The following is a 20,723-nucleotide window of genomic DNA, read 5'->3' as shown; positions in this document are numbered from 1 at the left end:
TCAGTCCTCAAATGATTTAGGATGGAGACATGTATGAAATAAATGATGACTATATATATAAAATTATAAATTATGATTTATATTATAAATTAATCATAATTTTAATCACAATTAATACTGTAAATTAATCATAATTGTAAAAGACCATAACATAGAAGGCCTCTCTGATGAAGTGACATTTAAGTGAAAACCTGAAAGATAAGTAGGGGTTAGGCTAGTGTTTCCCAACTTTTCTTCTTCTTACAGCCAGCCCCCCGACCATGGAGCCTTTTAAGACATTTTTCCTGACTCCCTCTCCCCCATGAAATGTGAATACCAAATATATCTGTATATCTGTTTATGTATGATATGTATATATCTGTACTTTATACATGGGAATTAATGGTAAAATATAAACCAATGTTAGTTCATGGTTTGGTTACTTTAATTTTTCCATAATGCTTGGAAGACTTCAGAGAAACAGACTGAGAGAGAATCTATCAGGTATCCAAACTCACTTTGTGATGTCTTCAAACAGCTTGGAGCATCCACCACGTAAAGCTAAGTCTAATGGCGTGGCACCCTCCTCGTTGGGCAAAGCCAAGGCCTGGACTCCTCCAGGGAGACACAGGAGGAACTGGGAAAGCTTAGCAAGGCCCCATCTCACAGCCAGGTGCAGAAGAGACTCTCTATGTAGAGAAACTGAAAAGAAAAACATGTAATATTAGTTCCTTCATTTAAAAAGTTTGTCTTATATATTTTATCAAAGGGATTGTCAAAGTAAGAATAGTAATAGTAAAACATGTCAGAGCTGGAAGGAACCATCAAAAGCATCTAATCCAGAAACCTCATTTTACAGATGTGGAGAGGTCAAGTGATTTGCCCAAGGTCAGGGAGGTGCTGGAGCCAGCTTCGCTCATCACTGGTACAATGCTGTTCTGTGCACTATGGTGCATGTTCGCACCACCTCTCGCTCATGTTCAGTGAGGTCATCCATGGAAAACAAGTGCTAGGAGCACACACCATCCTTTGGAAACAGACATCATCAATTTCCAAGGTGTCCTCTAAGGAGATGCTGTTACCCTAGCAGGACAGGCTACTAGAGGCCAAGAGTGTCAAGGAGCCTCCATTTCCACATTTTGTCCTCAGAGGTGCTCCTCTCCGGTCAGCAGCGGGGGCAGAAATGGACTCTGAGTCCATGGTCTCTCAAACTTTGTGGAGGTACTTCTACCCATTTATCAGAGCTTTGGGATGATTTCAGCGTTGCCAAAGCCACACACACCAGTACTCTGCTTCAAAAATTCGGCCTGTGCCTCTTCACATCCCCCTTGATAAGGGGGCTCCTGTTTGGTTTGTGTCTGGGTTTTTGCTGTTGGTGTTTGCCGCTGTGTCTTATGGTTGTTTCCTGACTGTATCTTCTTACAGGCTGAGGGCGTCCTGGAAGTTTTTTATTCCTAACACCTAGCATGGTATATGGCAAACTGAAGTCACTCCGTATTTATTGAGTTGAATGGCAACTGACTACTAAAATCTCAATTATTTGTGTATGTTTAAATTGTCTAATTTGTATAGAGTTTGTACTCCTGTATTTCTCCTACAATGGCACAGTGCCTGGAACACTGCTGGCGCATGACAAACATTACATTGGAAACATGTAAAAGAATACATTTGCTTACATTTTAAAAAGGTAGGCCCATGAACTCCATCGACATCAAGACACACCTTAAAACAAACCTAGTCTTAACAACTGAACATGAAAATCCTAACACTCAAGATCTGTCAGAATAAGTACTCAGTAAGAATCTGAGTTATACATACCCTCCAGTTAAGTAATGTTATTGACCGTTTGTAATCTGAAAGAGATCCAGAGGATGCTGCATCACACTGGAGTGGAAGGCCCAACAGGGTAGGACCTTATCTGTCTTTTATCCTAGCACAGTGCCTGGCATGTGTATGTGCTCTATGAATATTTGCTTGTTGAATGAATAAATGACCAAAGGCTCTTTCCCTGATGACCACCCATGACAGTTAGCTTTTAATACATGGCTACAGCTGGTACTTGCAGCATCTATCATTCTTAGTTCTACCTCTTGATACCTCCTGAGAAAAATCTGTGAACACAAAGTACATACTCCCACACAGCTTGGACACTGAAGCCAAAAACTACCTACTTCTCCACCCAGCTTACTGTCTACACTAATATGATTTTGCTATTCCGTCGTCTTCATTAGCATAACTTCACCAGTCCAGGAGACTCCTGCCTAGGCAAAGACTGACTATTCGTCAGAGGAACTTCCTTTAAGGCCCATCAACTCTTTAGCAGGAAGCATTGACAGTTTAAGCCACAAAACCGATCTTTAACTACTATATCATGATCCTTATCTAAACCTAATCAAAATCCCTTCCCTGACACTCCCTTGCCATCACTCCTCCCCTGCATCCAAAGACCCTCATTAAACCAAACTTCGAGTTCTCAACAAATCCCAACCTTGGGGCTTCCCTGGTGGCGCAGTGGTTGAGAGTCCGCCTGCCAATGCAGGGGACGCGGGTTCGTGCCCCGGTCCGGGAAGATCCCACGTGCCGCGGAGCGGCTGGGTCCGTGAGCCATGGCCGCCGAGCCTGCGCGTCCGGAGCCTGTGCTCCGCAACGGGAGAGGCCACAGCAGTGAGAGGCCCGCGTACCACAAAAAAAAAAAAAAAAAAAAAAAATCCCAACCTTGTCTTCCCCCCTCAAGATTCTGCTAAGGCTCAGTGGAGGCAGAGTTCTCCCTTATCAAGGCCGGTAATAAACTCAGCTTTGTCTTACCAGCAGGTTGTGATGATGATGTGTGTGGAGCCAGCATCCAAAATCTAGTCTGAAACAATCAGAAGGAAGTACTCCACAGCACATGGATGCAAAAGAAAACTGCTTAGCTTACATTTTTAGTTGGTTTATACTATTTCTATATCTAGATCAACGAGCATAAGGCATTATATTTCAACTATGTAAATGCCACAGACTTCACTGTATATTTTCTCCATCATCCATCTGCGTGACACAGCACAGACCCCCCTCGGTAAAATGATATCTGAAATGCCAAAACATCTGAAAACAGACAAAGCAGTGCACCCCACCAGACATCTGTTTAACATACTTGCTATCTTCTAAAGGCTATTAAAGAACTTATCTTTAATTATTTTATCCTTTTAAGTCTTTGATCTTTAAACTCACTTAATTAGAAAGTAAGCTTTTTTACTCTTAACAGATTCCCAACAAGGCATGTTTGGTAACATTTACACTCTTTTTCCTCCTTAAATAATAATAGTGAAGAGACTTGTCAGGATCAGGTAACAACACACACACACACACACACACACACACACACACACACACACACGAGTACACCGCCCAATGTACCAGTCAGCATGAGGCATGAGGTTGTAACCAGCCACATGAGGATGGGATTTCTAAGTCACGGATCTCAGTCTGAACCTAGGGAGAAATGCCCATGGTTATACGAGATACAATTTTTTTCCAAGAGAAATACGACCAAAAGGGAACATCTAAACCAGCTGTCCCCAACCTTTTTGTCACCAGGGACCAGTTTTGTGGAAGACAATTTTTCCACAGACGGGGGAGGGGGAGGATGGTTCAGGGGTAACGCGAGTGATGGCGAGCGACGGGGAGCGACAGATGAAGCTTTGCTCGCTCGCCCACCGCTCACCTCCTGCTGTGCGGCCCCGGCTCCTAAACCTTTCGGGTTCCCTTTTAAAATCATACCACTGATAAAGGCAGTATGGTGTCAACCATTTAAATGGTACTCCCTCTAGTACCTGGAGCAAGACCCTAAATACCCTCCAACCTGGGCTGTAGTTCACTGTACCCAACCTGATTCCTGCACCAGCAGAGCTTCCCAGGCCTGTCTGCTAGCCCAGCTCCCTGTTCTCTCCTTTCTGGCTCCATCCTCATACCCTGTTCAGTGGGAGAGGACAGAAAACATGTGGGACTGAGGGCTCACTGCTGCCCCTCTCCGTCCCTCCACATCCAGGGAGGAGAAGATCTTCTGATGTTTGAGGAAACAAAAGGCTGCCCAAAATGTGTTAAGAGTTTGATCACTCAGTATAGAAGTTCAGAGCCCAGAATCAGGCAAACAGCTTGAAATAGGAAACATCACGACATATATAAATAATTCTGCTTGCTATAGAGTTTCAGATTCTTAACAGGAGTCAGGAAAACAAGCTGTGGAAAGGGGTTCTACAATTTGGTAGACATGGGGGTGTTTAAGTAAAATGAACTTTTTTTTTAACCAAATAAATTTGTCTCTTCCTGTTTATTTGGTACCAGGAGTTATTTGAACTAATGTAACTAAAGCAGAATTACTAATAATTGCTCTAATGGAAACCATTAAAAGGCGTGACGTGTACCATCCTGGGAGCAAGATCACCCAGACACAAAAAGGAATAGCAGGCTGTGATGTTCAATCAATATACCCAACACAGCATAAAGTAGGGCTCATCTGCCCCTGTGACAGGGAGGGAGGCTCAAAGCCCACGCCTCTCACGCTGCCACACCTCAGTTTCTCTGCCTAGAAAATGAGGCTGTCACGTCAAAGACCCAAGGTCCTAGGAATACTCATCCTTGCCTTGACTCTTTGGGGATCAAAGATCCGTGAAATACAGCAAAGACCGAGAGCCCTTCCGGAGCACCTGAGGCACAAGAGCAGGGGTGGCCAGTTTGGTTGTTACTGAAGGAGCTGATTTTATGTATTGTTCAGTCCAAACTTGGGACCATTATCACACCTACACAAGGTCTGACTGTGCCTTTAAGGAAGCAGGAAATTCAGGCTGGAAGATTGAAAAATAAATTATCAGGGCCTCAGGAACTCACATGCACTGCTAGAGGAAATGTAAATTGACACACCCACTTTGTAAAACATTGTGGTATAATCTAATAAATTTGAAGAAACTAATGTCTTATGGCTGAGCAATTCCACTCCTACATACAAGCCCCAGTGAGGACAATGCTTTGTATGCATCTGGAAGCACGCATAACAATGTAAAATGGTCAAAAATAGAAGTGATCTTAGTCACTTGATTAATCACTTAATCAACAATAGAATAAGTTGCAGTATAATCACACACAAGTATTCTAACAATAAAAACGAATTACAGACCAATATAGAAGAAACCAAGAAATATAATGTTGAGGGGGAAAAGTCACAAAAGAATACACAGAATATGTTTTAATTAATATGAAGTTTTTAAAAAGTGAAAACAAACCATATTATATACAAATACATGGGTAGTAAAACTATAAGGAAAAACCAGGTAACGGTTACTCTGAAAGTCAGCATAATAGCTCTAAGGGGAAAGAGTTGAATGTGGCTGGGAAAGAATGAGGGGTGTTGGTACTTCTGGGGTCCAATGATGTCTGTATGTCTCACCCTCTTTCTTCCCATTCACCCCCACATAGTTGTGTTCAAGGCCCTCCTCAGAACAATTAAAATTCTAGGGAAGGGCCCAAGCATCAGTCTTTTTTTTTTTTTAATACGTATTTATTTATTTATTTTTGGCTGCTTTGGGTCTTAGTTGCAGCACACGGGATCTTTCGTTGTGGTGCGTGGGCTTCTCTCTAGTTGTGGCACGCAGGCTCCAGAGCACGTGGGCTCTGCAGTTGCGGCACGTGGGCCCTCTGGTTATGGCACATGGGCTCAGTAGCCCTGTGGCATGTGGGATCTTAGTTTCCCGACCAGGGATCGAACCCGCATCCCCTGCACTGGAAGGCAGATTCTTAACCACTGGACCACCAGGGAAGTCACCCCCAAGCAGCAATCTTTTCTAAAGATTCCAAAGTGATTCTAAGTAAAAGCCAGGGTTGAGATCTGCTACTTTAAACATCTGGTTAACAAAATCCATATCTATGCCTCCTTTTTATACCACTGTATTCCCCATCATCTCTTAAGATTTTATTAGCTAACAAATTTCACCAACGAATAAGACCAAAAAAAGTTTGTGACTTTTACAAGTTATTATTATTATTATTATTTTTTGCGGTACATGGGCCTCTCACTGCTCTGGCGTCTCCCATTGCAGAGCACAGGCTCCGGACGCGCAGGCCCAGCGGCCATGGCTCACGGGCCCAGCTGCTCCACGGCACGCAGGACCTTCCCGGACCCGGGGCATGAACCTGCGTCCCCTGCATTGGCAGTCAGACTCTCAACCACTGCGCCACCAGGGAAGCCCTTACAAGTTATTTTTAATCTACATCACTTGCTGCCAAGCCAAGATATGGCCTTAAACATTTAGCAAAATACTAAAACTGTGATGCGGATAATAATCTAGAAGCAAATGTTATTTTTAAACAAGTTAATTCAGAAGTCCTTCTACTTTGTAGGGTTTACTAATGTTTCATAACTCCTCAGTAGAGCCACTGAAATGTATTCAACCCTGTAAGCTTATGAACAAAATGTATTTTTAATTCATTTTTTAATGAATTAAAAAATAAATCCTATCAATTAAAACAAGTTCTTCTCTGGTTTCCAAAGCCACATATATACTCATAGAGGTCTCAATCTGTGCGTCTAAGTCATTGAGCAGACAAACATTGAGTCAAACTACTACCATATGCCAGGCCCCGTGAACACAAAGGGGGAAGCACATGGCCAGCCCACTTTAGTTTGCAATAAAATAAATATCTTGCCCATGAAATCCTGTCTGGTAAACTATAGCTCTAGGCTTACACAAAGAGTGTGAACAGAAATAAATAAACTATCTGACCTACAAGGAAACTGCTCTACAGGTTAATCAACCTACATCATGCATCACGATTTGAAAGTTTACAGATGTTTATAAAATACAAAAACGATGAGCAGAAAGAGAATGAAAAAAATATTAGCAAAAATTTACATGGAGAGTGGAAGAGAGTATTTGGCATGAGCATCACACATCATCTCTGATATTTTTCAGGACTCTTAATGAGAATGGGAGGAGAAGTTGTATATTATGGCATCTTCCCTGTGGGTAGCTCTGATCGGGGCTTTGGTGTGTGTATAAACAAATCAGCCTTCCATACGGAAGATCAGAGGTTGGTGAGTCTAGGATAGTAATTGCAAATATAAACACACTCATAGGAAAGATATGGTAACAGCATGTCCCATGGACAATAGCAACCATGGCAGGCATGGTGGGATCATGTAGCCAAAAGATAGAAGAGGACTAAAAAAGCATAATGGCAGGTTTTAGCTTCCCGAAGCGTCTGCTCTGCATCAGACACATTTGAGACACTCAGATTACAGCAATTCCTAACTGAAAATCTGGGAAAACACCAACCACACACACAATCATTCCAGAAAATTCACATTTTGATATACAGCACTGGAATGCACTTCACGGATTTTGTACCTCATATAGGTTCGTTATACTTACCTTGTGGAACTAGTACTAAATCAGCTGAAACACTAAAAAGTCCTTATCAGAATTCAGAGATGGTAATACGATTTCTGGCTTTCACAATCTGGGGACGTTTCCAGAGTGACTTATACAACATGGACAACAACACAAGATATTAAGAAGCCAGACACAACTGTGTAGTGCAACGTGAGCAGATTAAACAGCTGAAAGATCTGGAGTTGAACACTTACAGGGACGTAGCTTTGGAAAGACCACTGAATTCTCAAGTTTTAAGTTGCTTGATCTGTAAAAGGAAAGGAGGGACTTCCCTGATGGTGCAGTGGTTAAGAATCCACCTGCCAATGCAGGGGACATGGGTTTGAGCCCTGGTCCGGGAAGATCCCGCATGCCATGGAGCAACTAAGCCTGTGCGCCACAACTACTGAGCCTGCGCTCTAGAGCCTGTGAGCCACAACTCCTGAGCCCACGTGTCACAACTACTGAAGCCAGTGCGCCTAGAGCCCGTGCTCCGCAACAAGAAAATCCACCACAATGAGAAGACCATGCACCGCCACGAAGGGTAGCCCCTGCTCGCCACAACTAGAGAAAGCCCGCATGCAGCAAGGGAGACCCAACGCAGCCAAAAATAAATAAATAAATAGATAGATAGATAGATAGGTAGATAAGTAAATAAATTGAAAAAAAAGGAAAGGAGTATCTACTCAGCCTAGTATCCAAGATTATCAGCAGGCTATAACGAAAATAACATATGGGACAGGGGTCTCAAGAACTAAGACAGGCTGTATGGGGGGACTTACCAGTCATACATATTTGTCTGATCTTTTTAATACAAAAATATAATAGTCACTACATAGATCTATGTATATTTGCAAGCAGTTTTCCTCTGGTTATAATTTAAAATCATAATTTAAGGGAACTAGTTATGTGATTAAGAGGCACTATAATTGCAACAATGAAAGACACCAGGGCTTCCCTGGTGGCGCAGTGGTTAAGAATCCACCTGCCAATACAGGGGACACGGGTTCGAGCCCTGATCCGGGAAGATCCCACATGCCGTGGAGCAACTAAGCCCATGCACCACAACTACTGAGCCTGAGCTCTAGAGCCCGTGAGCCACAACTACTGAGCCCGCAAGCCACAACTACTGAAGCCCGTGCCCGTAGAGCCCGTGCTCTGCAACAAGAGAAGCCACCGCAATGAGAAGCCCGCGCACCACAACAAAGAGTAGCCCCTGCTCACCGCAACTAGAGAAAGCCCGCGTGCAGCAACGGAGACCCAACGCAGCCAAAAATAAATAAATAAAATAAATAGATTTATTTTAAAAAAAAAAAAAAATGAAAGACACCAGACGTGCCATAAGACAAATGTGCTACAGCCCCATGGCTTGGGCAGCAGGCGGTCATTAGGTGCCGTAAGCAGCAATTATGTCATACCAGCTTTTCCAGCCTGTGCAATAAAATTTTTTCATTTGTTAATATTTCTTCAAGGCTCTGATTTACATCTACCATTCATTCATTCAGTAGATATTTGTTGACAGCATACTATGCATTGGGCATTCTTCTGCTCTCCCCTCACACCACAGGTGAGCCTGTGGAATTTCCAGGCACCCTTCCAAGTGACCCTCCAGGAACCCTGTTCTGTTTGGTGACAAATGAAAAGACACTGCAGTCTAATTGACAAGAAGAAAAAGCATAGACTCATCATATCTTGGAAATGGCCTTTGGAAGTTTGCATTGGGATTCTGAATTCAAGCACAACCAGGAAACAGCCAAGCCCAGATTGAGAAATGCTAAACTTTGTGGGTATGAGCTACAATGTTAGTGGGAGATCTTATCCCCTCCTTCAGCACAGGGGCACACTCAGGAAGGGATATTCTGGTGAGAGAAGGAGAAGATAAATGGGATAAAACAAACAGGAAGTCAATATATAAGACAAAGCCTACCTGGGATAAGAGTGAGGGTGGAAGGTTGGGAAAAGTTAATTAGAAGTCCAGATGGTGGCTGTTACCCATGAAGGGAAATAAACCACAACATGCACCTTTAATTCATTCTTGCTAGGTGCCAATGACTACAAGGACTTTATATTTCTTGTTTCCATCTAACATTTATTAAGCAACTTACATGTGTTATCTCGTTTAATCCTGAAGGGCAATGAACAAGGTAGGGGCAGAAACTGAGGCTTGACACAATTGTGCAACTGCCCAAGCTCACTCAGATAGTAAATAGAGCATCAAGGATCTGAACCCAGGCTTTTCTACCTTTAAAACTCAAGTTCCTAACTGTTATGCTTCCAGTTAGGCAAAGATAATTAGATAAAAGAAGACAAACCCAAGAAGAGAAGGGCAGAAAAGATAGAACTTGAATAAAGCAACAAACTGAGAGTCGGGAAAAGCAAACAGAAGGAAACTAAGCCTCACCAATCCTCAGGGCTCAGGCCTGCACCCCACTCTCCAGATGTCGGCCTCATCTGTCTCCACATGCCCATACACACACACACTCTCATGACAAATCTGAAAAATAAAAGCTGCTATAGCTATAGATGTGGGGAAGAGAAAGTAGGCATGTGAGAATCATTATAAACTAAAACCTAGGGTAGAATTACAGAAGATACAGGCTTCTATGTATATAGCCTCATGCCCACATCAAGGCCCATATCTGAAAGAGTCAACACAAGGTCTTGTAAAGTTCACTAGGGCCAAGTAAAAGGGGCGCTGCACCAGGACACAGGGTTGGTCATTTCCCTAGGATTATCTCATCACTTCTGGCTCACTGCCCGGCCCCTTTGCCAGGCCTCTCCCACCCATTTTCAACCATCGGCCTTTTAACCTCCAAGCATTTGGTAGTTTTTAAATAAATTTTTAAGTAAAGTAGTACAGGGCTTCCCTGGTGGCGCAGTGGTTGACAGTCCGCCTGCCGATGCAGGGGACGCTGGTTCGTGCCCCGGTCCGCGAGGATCCCACGTGCCGCGGGGCGGCTGGGCCCGTGAGCCATGGCCGCTGAGCCTGCGCGTCCGGAGCCTGTGCTCCGCAGCAGGAGAGGCCACAGCAGTGAGAGGCCCGCGTACCGCAAAAAAAAAAAAAGTAACAGAAGATAGAGAAACCAGTTTTAGGTTAAGGATTTTAAAACTTCACAAATGATGCACATTGGTGTGCATGTGCATGGCTAAGTAATGTGAAACAATTTTACCCATTTACCATAGGACCTGTCTTAAAAAACATTCTCTCCACCACTAGCAGTCATCCAGTGGGTTACCTTAGCAACGGAAGGAATATAATACCAGCTTTAAATGTCAGAAAAGAAAGTGTGGAGATGTCTGTCCCGCCAGATACTATCAGAAGTGCCAGAAAGCTAGAAAGTAATACTGAGTGTATACACAACTGCTTGAAAAATGTCAAGATTTCCAAGAAAAACATATATCCCAGACTTAGTCAATACCCATGATGCATTAATTTTAAAACTCCTCCAAATTTTTTTTTAAAACCTAGGAACCTGTATTTGGTAATAAATCTGTCCTTTATGGGTTTCCTACCCACTGGTAGGACATCAGCTGATGTTATCTCAAACTTTCCATCCAGGACAAAACTTTGGGGCAGAAAGACAAAGCTGACATTTCACACAGTCTGTGGCACAGCAAGTAAGTCTTCTAATCCAATGTACCATTCCCTGGCTAACAAGACATGGCACACAGGTGGGGACCAACCAACAGGGCCTTGCTCTATTTCCTTTCGATTTCTAGAGCTGGCAGACTATATTCAAGGATAAAAACAACAGCCAAGCTCCATTTCAAGTGTTAAACAAACCCTGCCTCTTCCTGGTTACAGATCTCTTTCCTCTATTCAAGGAAAGATAAACAGATATTTCCCTCTGTCAAACGTTGCTGGCCCACACATTGCCTTCTCTCATTGCCTAGAAAGAAGGTGATGATTCCGGGTATGTGGCTTGAAGCAAAATGCAGATGTCACAGAATACTGGCAGTCCCCACTGAGTCTCTCATAATGGACTGTTAATTCTCACTTAATGGCATTTCCTGCAGATAAGCAATATTACGATTGCTCTTTAAAACTCCTTAAGGGAATACTAAACTATTAAGACACATTTAACAGTTGCTGAATAACCCCCATTCTTATAAACTTTGTTAAGTCCTTTTGGTCGACTGCATTTCTTTTCCTTGTTCCCCCATTAGTTGTAAAATAGAGAAAAACATTCTCCTTCAAAGGGAATTTATAAAGACCCTACTAATAAAGCACAGCATCATGCTAACCACCCTTCTTCCTAGTAACAGCAGTCCTTATCCATTAAACCTATAGCCCCCGATGAGGTTTCAACTTCTCCTTTAAGTCACTACTCATTACACTGTGACTTGTTACTACAGATACTACTTGGACTTGCCCTTACAACATGTATTGTGCAACCAATGCACCATTTCTCTAATTTCTGGATTCAAGTTTAAATATGTTCTGGCTGTTATAACTCCACTGGTGTTATCTGCAAGGAAAGGAGCATACTCTTGATCTGATATTTGGAATTAATCATTAAAATAATACATTCTCTGTTGTTCTCAGTGGGTCCTACCCATTCCATCCATTGCTTTTCTTTGAGGACAGTTCTCCAACCAACCATACAACTACAGAGTAAGAAGCCAGCGCCCAAAATACACTGGCTGTGTACCCAAGACAGCCCTGCAGAAAAGTTGCAAAAGCTCAGTTGGCTTACTCTAAAAACTTTTTCCACTTATAAAACTATAAAGACAGGAATAAAGTTTAACTCTTTAAACTTGATAAAGCAATCTAACAGATAATTTTAATGTATTTGCCCTAGAGATTCAATTCATGGTGCCACCTTTCTTAAATGTTCTTACCACAAAAAAAGAAATGCTAATTATGTGATGGTAAGGAGTTATTAATGCTATGGTGGTAGTCATTTGCAATATATAAATGCACCAAATAACACATTGTACACCTTAAACATGCACAAATATGTTAATTATATCTCAATAAAGCTGAAAAACAGGTTGCTATGTTTTTATAATTGGTGTAATTAATGAAGAGTTCTATCGCTCCCACAACAAAGAACTTCTTTCTGCCTATTAAGGAGACCTTTGCACATATGAAGTACTTTTACCTAGAGCCCTGCAGAAAAGTCCAAACTCATTTTTCACAACAGTAATTTACTTTGGCAGAAAATGTCTTGAACCTGCAAATTGTTGCTACATATTGGTTTGTAAGTGTAAATATATGCTGTGAGAGAGAGACTTTATATGACTTTTTTTTTTTTTAAGTAAAGGGGCTTTTTTTCCCTTAAATCAGAACACATAATCAAGACAAGCTCTATCTAGTTCCATAGGTTGGGAGAAGAGCTACTAGGTTCAGGGGCAAGGCCATCAGTCCTTCGAGATGGCATTTGTAGTCCCTTTGGGATCTTTACTCAAATGGCAGCCTCCCCACTGGTGATGGCAAGTTTGGTGCTTGCCAGACACATCAGGCTTCTGGACACACAAGTGATAGGAAGTAATTTGATTGAGCAGGAAGGGAAGACTTTAACTCAAGTTATCTGAGCACCAACAGAATAAAAAAAGAGTATTTTATGCCAATTAACCTAATTGCCAAAATTATGCCAATCTCTGAGAAAAGATTTCTGTCCAAAAAACAAACAAGCAGGGCTTCCCTGGTGGCGCAGTGGTTGAGAATCCGCCTGCCGATGCAGGGGACGAGGGTTCGTGCCCCGGTCCGGGAAGATCCCACATGCCGCGGAGCGGCTGGGCCCGTGAGCCATGGCCGCTGGGCCTGCACGTCTGGAGCCTGTGCTCCGCAACGGAAGAGGCCACAGCGGTGAGAGGCCCGCGTACGGCCAAAAAAAAAAAAAAAACAAGCAAAAAACTTCAGAACAAAAAAGTTAATCATGAAATTTTATGGGACAGTATATTAGTACTTAAAGTTTTACTGTAAATGTGAGGCACCTCAGAAGCTTTTATCATAAAAGATATTTCACAGAAAGAATGGGTTTAATTTTATGAAACAGAAATCCAATTTTAGTTATGGCACAAAATTAGATAAAACACAGGATATTTCCTTCCCTAGGAGAGTAACGTAGTTGCATTGTGAGTAATGATGGGTAAGATGCAGGGCCAAGGAAAGGCTCTGCTTTTCTTCATAAGACACAATACTCTGCTCAGATTCTGGTCCCTTTACATGTTCTCAGGCCTTCCTGATAACTCTTAGTGTTTGAAAAGAAAGGAAAATAAGGTATTTATTATAAAATGCAAGGAAATACAGTAATGCTTCACAGTAAGGCTTCCATCAGACTCTTCCACGACAAAATCATTACAGAAATCAATTTTACTCATTCTGTAACATCCTCTGTAACCCCCTAAAAAACATAGATAAATACAAAGAATTTTAAATAAATGTGAATAGTAAGGTTTTAAATAGTTTTGGGACAGGTCTTAGGAGAAATAACTACTAGGGAAAAAAACTTTTCCATTTACAATGCTCCTACCATTAACACATGATAAACCGTGGGCCACATGCCACAGTTTATTTCTCACTTTGCTAATGTAATTTATCTGCCTCAAAGACAAGCAACACCAATAAAGTACGTACACTGAAAAACAGATGCATTGAGCTTATAAGAGATTCTAATCGGCTTAGGTTATAACTCTACTACATTGAAGGGGAAGGACCAGGATTGTGACATAGTAGACTCCTGAACTTCCCTCCTCCCATGGAAGTACCAAATGTACAGCTACACACAGAGCAATTCCCACTGAGAGAAATCCAGTCACTAGCTCAATGACTCCCACACATAGGACTGGATGAGAAAATACCCATACTCAACATGGGTAGGAAAGGCTGAGACATACTCTTGCCATAAACCCCACCCCCAGCTCAGCACCATACAATCAGGAGGGAACCTCCAACTCCCAACTCTTCCCTGAGGAATCAAGGGTTTTCACCATACATGTGGCACCCCAACTTTTAAGGCTCCCACCTGAGGGATGGGCCCCCAAAACACCTAGCTCTGAAGGCCAACAGGACTTACACCCATGAATCCCACAGGACTAGAGCAAATAAAGCAGCAGCTCTAGATGGGCATATAAGCAGGCACCTAGGCTGTCTCCCCAGGGCTCAGTGTTGAGTAAGCAGGCAGAAAGAAACACCCATCTCCCAGTCTTTCCCTGGAAGAGATTTGACTTCATACTTTATAATCTGCTGCCTGAGGGTCCAGCATCTAAGTAGAATGCATCTAGGGGCTGGCTGTCATTCTCCCTGGACCCCAAGGAAGCCAGTTGGCAATTCCCTCACTCCCTTGCTCCAGTCCACTCCAACAATAAAGCCAGGTCACCAGCAGCTCTCTGGAAGGAGCTGCTTTTATGGCTATCACTCAAGAGACAGATCCCAGATCCCTTGGCATTGACAGCCAATGGGGCTTGCATTCAGGAGTCCCATAGGACTGTGGTAGATAAAGAAGCAGTTGTTAATGGGTGTACACACATAAGTACTTGCTGCAACCATCCCCCCAAGGTTCTGCACAGAGGAGCAAGCCAAAAACACCCATCTTCCAGTCTTTCCCTGGAAGGGATTTGACTGCATACTTTGCCAGCTTATGCCTTCTAATCTGCCTGCATCTAGGTGCTGACTGAGATCCTCCCCCTTAGGACACCGATGGGTCTTGGTACACCCTCTATTACTGGGAGTCACTGAGAACAAAGACAGCAACTTGGACTAGCACAGAGATTTAACAGGCAACCAGGAGCTTGGGCTGGGATGATTGACAAGGTTCATCTACACAAGACCAGTCTGTCAAAGACTGAGAGAGGTGGCTGTTTTATCTGATGCACAGAAACCAAAACAGAATCCAGGAAAATAAAGAAACATAATAAGTTCCAAACAAAAGAACAAGATAAATCTCCAGAAACTGATCTGAATGAAATGGAAATAAGTGATTCATCTGATAGAGAGTTCAAAAGAACAAAGGTGCTCACTGAGGTCAGGACAGCAACACATGAACAAAGTGAGAATTTCAACAGAGACAGAAAATGTTAAAAAGTACCAAACAGAAATCACAGAGCCGGAGAATACAATACCTGAAATGAAAAATTCAAAAGAAGAATTTAACAGCAAACTAGATCAAGTGGAAGAAAGGATCAGCAAACTAGAAGACAGGGGGATGGAACTGATTTAATCAGAGGACTGAAAGAAAAAGGAGTGTTAACTGTGTCCCTGAACACTGATGTTGTAGAGAAGTTCTATTACAAGTCTAGGCTGCAAACAGTTACCTCAAGTACTACAAACTGTTCTTAGAGAAAGTCTAGAAATTTACTAGAAATTTCAAGGAATTGTTTGCAATACCAAGATTTTGTCCTTTGCCTGTAGCTTTAGTTGCCCAGACCAACTGTAGTTTGTTTTCCACATATGTACATACAATCTGCTCTCTATACACGGAAATCCATTCACATACACACATGAAAGTCAACTTTTACTCAGAACTCAGTATGTTCAGACATTGTAGAAGCTTCACCATACACTAATTCAACCATTGCAACAAGCCAATGAGGTGGGTACTATTATGCCTCATTTTAGAAATTAAAACCGTGGCATCAGAACAGAAATAACTTGCCCAGATGATCTCAGAGACAGGAAGCAACTGAACGAGGATTTGGCATATAATCTTAATGACTATTACACTAGAATTGCTTTGCAAGAGAATACAATGTCTCACCATGTAAAGCAACTGCTCCAATTTTTCTCATGAAAATACATATAACTATACAATATACACTTACATATCTTGGTGACATAAATCTGTCTGTTATAAGGATATGGATAAACCAAAGGGTCATGACAGATGGAGGCTTGGAAAACAAGAACACATCTCCAAACATCAATGAAAATGGCAATAATATAACCCTTGGCAATTTGGTGGTTAGCCCAGTTTTCTCCAAACTTATTTGATTATGCACCTCTGTCAGCAAAAATAATTGCACATATGCCCCAAACCCAGAAAATTGTATGCATATACTACTGTCAATGTACAGACTGAAGATTATGAAATCTTATTTCTAAATTTTAGGATGAAAAATAAATACAGCATGTGGATAACATGAATCCCACTTTGAAGGTTCTTAGTTTAGGCTGTTCATATGAAATTATGAAGTTCCATAACTTTCAACAATATATCATTTTGCAGAGGCACAGACTGAACCACTGCAGAGTCCAACCTGCTATGCTGAAAGAGTTGCTGTGCTAGGAAAGTACCCCCCTAGCTGACCTGCACCTGCCTCTCCATGAGGCTTTGAGGCTCTTTACTTATGTCTTTGAGCATGGTGACTAGTGAGAAATTATGAAAGCTTTCTGTCTTTGTCAAAATGAGTCTGCCTTCCAAAATATAAAATACCCTCTAATATTATCGATAAAATTTGTTTTAAAAGCCAGGAGGCTTAAGCAAATGAAGTTCCTTAGCCAGAAAGTATATAATAGATAGATAGATAGATAGATAGATAGATAGATAGATAGATAGATATGTATATATACACTCATATGAATGAATATATGTATACACATGTGTACATACACCAAAGAATATATGAATATATGTGTGTACATATATATGAATAAAGTTCCTTAGCCAAAAAACATTTTTTTCCTCCTATACATACAGGAGAATTACAATAGCAATATCGAGGATGTGCAACTCCTTAAAGGTCTCAGGATACACTGCTCATTCTTCAAGTACTTCCTGAACACCTGTTATGTGCCAAGCTCTTTGCTACGTCCTTGGGGATAATGGTGAGCAGACCACACACCATCCACACCCTCAGGAAGCCCACCCCTTCATTCATATCAGTCAGCTGCCACACAGCTAAGTGCAGCACATGGGATTCAGGCACTGATGACTTCTTTCATCCAAGGTCTTAAGAAATAAGAAACATCCTTAAGTGCCAGGAGAGTTTAAGTATAACCCTAATAAAGGAAAGAAATGGAGATCCTCTCTGATGGTGGCTTATGACCTTATGATTGAGTCTGCTTAAAAAAAAAAATCATACCCCTTTTACCTAGAGTAGTTCATTTAATCTTAATCCATGATCAACTTTAAACCAACCTGTAACCAGAATTTGTCAGGAAGCAGAAACTGTTAAAGACAGCATCATCCAACCACAAAGCTAAAGTCACAGGAAGAATACAGAAAAACAGCAATAGTACATGTGTGTGTCCAATAAAATACAGAGCAATAGTTCTATCTCCAATAAAATTATGTTATTTGTAATCACCATAAGTAGTATCTGTTGAACAGTGTAGCCTCATGCATAGTATGAGCTTATATATAACATCTATATCTTTGTTCACACAGATTCCAAATGGTTTTAAGAGTCTATTTAATGATATTAAGAGTCTATTTAGTCTTTTAGTAAAGAAGGAGCATCCAGAAGTAACTCTAAAAGTTAGTATAAATATAGTAAACATGAATGCTGTCAGTGACACTGACATTTTCAAAGATGTCAATGCGTTGGTTACATTTCCTGCACGGCCACATTTCTTCTCAGTGTTCCACAGAGTTGGATGCATGTTCTTCCTTGCTCAATGACTCTACCTATTTGGAAACAGGACACCAATATCCCCTTCTTACAGCAAGAAAACATACCAAAGGAAGCGGAGCCACAGCCCAAAGCAGCTGGCTCAAGAGCCTGCCACAAAGAAACAGTCCTTCCCTCCTTGAGGAAAAGCTCTTCACCCCCTGGAACAGAGTGACATCAACCAGCCCAGAGATGAGTGGCTCAGAATGTCAGCGATCCCAGATTGATCAGTGCAGGGCTCAGGTCAAAAGTAGGCAGGAAAACCCACCCAGGCAAACAGGCAACAAATTGTAAGGCACATTTGAACTTGACATAGAGAGGAGACATCTTAATTTCCTGGTAAGGACCCACCTTCAAGTGAAGAATTTCCCAAGACAGTCCACCCAAGAGGCAACTCCAGATGGGTCAGAGCCAGCACGAGCTCCTCGTCCAGAGCAGGCAGTGCTCCCGCCGTCAGGGCAAATGGGGTCAGCAAGGTCTGGTGGCTACTGGCTGTGAGGCGATCGGCTTGGGTGACCAGCAGACGAGCCAGCCTGCAGGCCATATTGTCCACATAGGTCACGGAGTCAGAGCCCATGGTCACAGGGGAGTAACCTTCCGAGCAGAGGCACACAGACACCGTCACCGTCTCCTGAAGCCTGTGGCCTGGATGACAAGATAGTGAACAGTTCACCCAGAGTCTGCAGAAGATGCTCTCCCAGTGTCCAAAGCTTTGGCCTGAGCATACCACACGCTCCAGGAGAGCAAGGCAGAAAGGAAATGCGGCCAATTATCTTTAAATGCTGCCAAGCCTGTGGGTCCAAATTAACACTGACCCCTATCTTCTTCCAGTGACTCCTGATTTTCAAACTGACCTTTATGAGCTCTGACCATTTCAGGGCTGCTTTCCTATCATTACCACTGTTATTTGGCATAGCTTCACCTTGTACTTCTACCCAACCATCAAATTCAAGTTTGTTGTCTTAAAGGCCTTTGCCCTTTCCTGTTCTGGCATTTCCTTCTGAGTCATACGTTTTTATATATTTATTTAGGTGATAGTTTTATAAGGTAGCACCACAAAGTTACCCTAGTTCCTTACCCTCGTTCCTCAGAGTTCTTTTGAACGTGAGTAGGGTGGGTAAACACTACTCAACAGAAACATTATATATACTGTTCATTGGCCCACCACCACTTCTGAGAATGGCTTCTCTGTCTTGTAGATGTTCTTAATACTTCTGTTGGGTGGTCACCTAATCCTGCTACCCGTCCCTCCTCCTTACACTCTTCTTCCATTTTACCAAGGTTGGTGAACTTCTACCCAGGGATGTTTTTATGTTGTCCTTGGCAGAATGTCCAGGAATTACTACCACCAAACCTCTGTGATCATGATATTAATAGCTGGACAGAAGAAGGGCTAACATTCAGCCACCACTGGCCCCCAAGCAAACGGCTAATGGGTGCAAATCATCTTTGCTCTGCCTTATCCTCCAAAGCTTTTCCCCAGAAGCTATGCTGCCAGGCTTCAAGGAATAAGAGCATCCCAGGTTTACCAGGCAAGAGCTACTGCTATTTTCACATCATTGCCTTTTTAAAGTGGTCCAATGGTACAGCACAGAGCGCAGCCCCTACCCCCAGACCACACACGTCCACCATATACTACAGAAAACTGTTGTACATAATTCGGAAAGGTACCCTGGCAAAGCTGTATCCGGGAAAATGTAAGATTTAGAAATTTGAAACCGTCTGCAGTGAGTTTGTTAAAATCAAGGGAAGAACCCTCCCTTCTAAGCAGGCCACAATATAATCAAAAAAGATTTTCTGTAACACACAAGGAGTGGGAAGGAGGTTCACCCCTACACGCAAGTGAAGAAAAAGACAAAAGTTTTGATGTTAGGAGTGGCACTTTAGTTATTATGTTTATTCTTTCTCTTATAAGAGGCTGATTTTAAAAAAAGAGAAAAACCAAGAAAACAGGGCCAAGCTAAATGCAGCAAAAACATCAATATAAATACCAAAGCAAAAGGGAGAGGCAAAAGAGACTAGCAGCCAGTCTAACTCTGTGCCATTAATGTAGTTTGACTTTTTTTCCTATGAGGATGGGAGTTACTGGGCCTGAGAGAGAAGTGGTTAAAATTGCCCAAAGCACCAGAAATTGCACAATAGATTGATTCAGTGACCAAACCCAGGTAGGTCTGAAAGGTCTTTGTACATCACTACAATTCCCTATGTCTGTGTCTGCATGTTTCCTGTCCTTCTTCCCACATGCAACAGATATACTACAGAAGCACTTAGAAACATTTTTCTTTTAAAAATGAGGCCAGTCTTACCTATTAAAAAATTGAAGGTTCCCTCTATGATACAATTTAAGAAGGCCTAAGAGACCCACAGTTAAAACTGACCAATCAACAAACAAGAAAAACACCACAAACCCTCCTTTCCTGCAGGTAATGGCCTCTTAATTGCACCTTTAGTCTACAGCTTGATGTCTCAGATGTACAACCCACATGCCAATGAAAATACAAAACAACTGCACCTGAGGAGGGGCTGTTACTTCATGATAACACATTAACATGATACATTAATTTGTCATCTGTCACCATGGTACTTGAAGACAGCTGGGAGAATTACAGGTTTTAGAATGTGAACATTTTGGTGGTGGGAAGAGACAGTTCTGGAAGCCGAGATCCAGGAGGGAAGCGTCTGGATGGACATGCTGCCAAGGAAGGAACCCCTGCCACCCAAAGGAGCAAAGCAGAGAGCAGCTGCTGGACTGACCACAGGAGAATAAAGAAGAGAGAAAGAAGACCA

The 20,723-nt window shown here is 42.2% G+C and overlaps 1 protein-coding gene across 4 annotated transcripts in view; it reads right to left on the bottom strand.

Annotated features, from left to right (window-relative positions):
- The window catches only part of ARHGEF28 (Rho guanine nucleotide exchange factor 28), a 330,335-nt gene that overhangs the window by 170,476 nt on the left and 139,136 nt on the right, over positions 1-20,723 (bottom strand). For all 4 annotated transcript variants that reach the window (XM_067031143.1, XM_067031144.1, XM_067031142.1 and 1 more), the window contains 2 exons: positions 18,288-18,581; positions 498-681 (listed from right to left, as the gene is read on the bottom strand). In XM_067031143.1, coding sequence (XP_066887244.1) covers positions 498-681; positions 18,288-18,581 — 478 coding nt within the window. The remainder of the gene's footprint in view (positions 1-497; positions 682-18,287; positions 18,582-20,723) is intronic.

Source organism: Kogia breviceps, chromosome 4 (assembly GCF_026419965.1).
Source record: "Kogia breviceps isolate mKogBre1 chromosome 4, mKogBre1 haplotype 1, whole genome shotgun sequence".
Taxonomy (NCBI): Eukaryota; Metazoa; Chordata; class Mammalia; order Artiodactyla; family Physeteridae; genus Kogia; species Kogia breviceps.
Note: the sequence above shows the minus strand (reverse complement) of the source record. Positions and strands in the feature narration are given on the sequence as shown.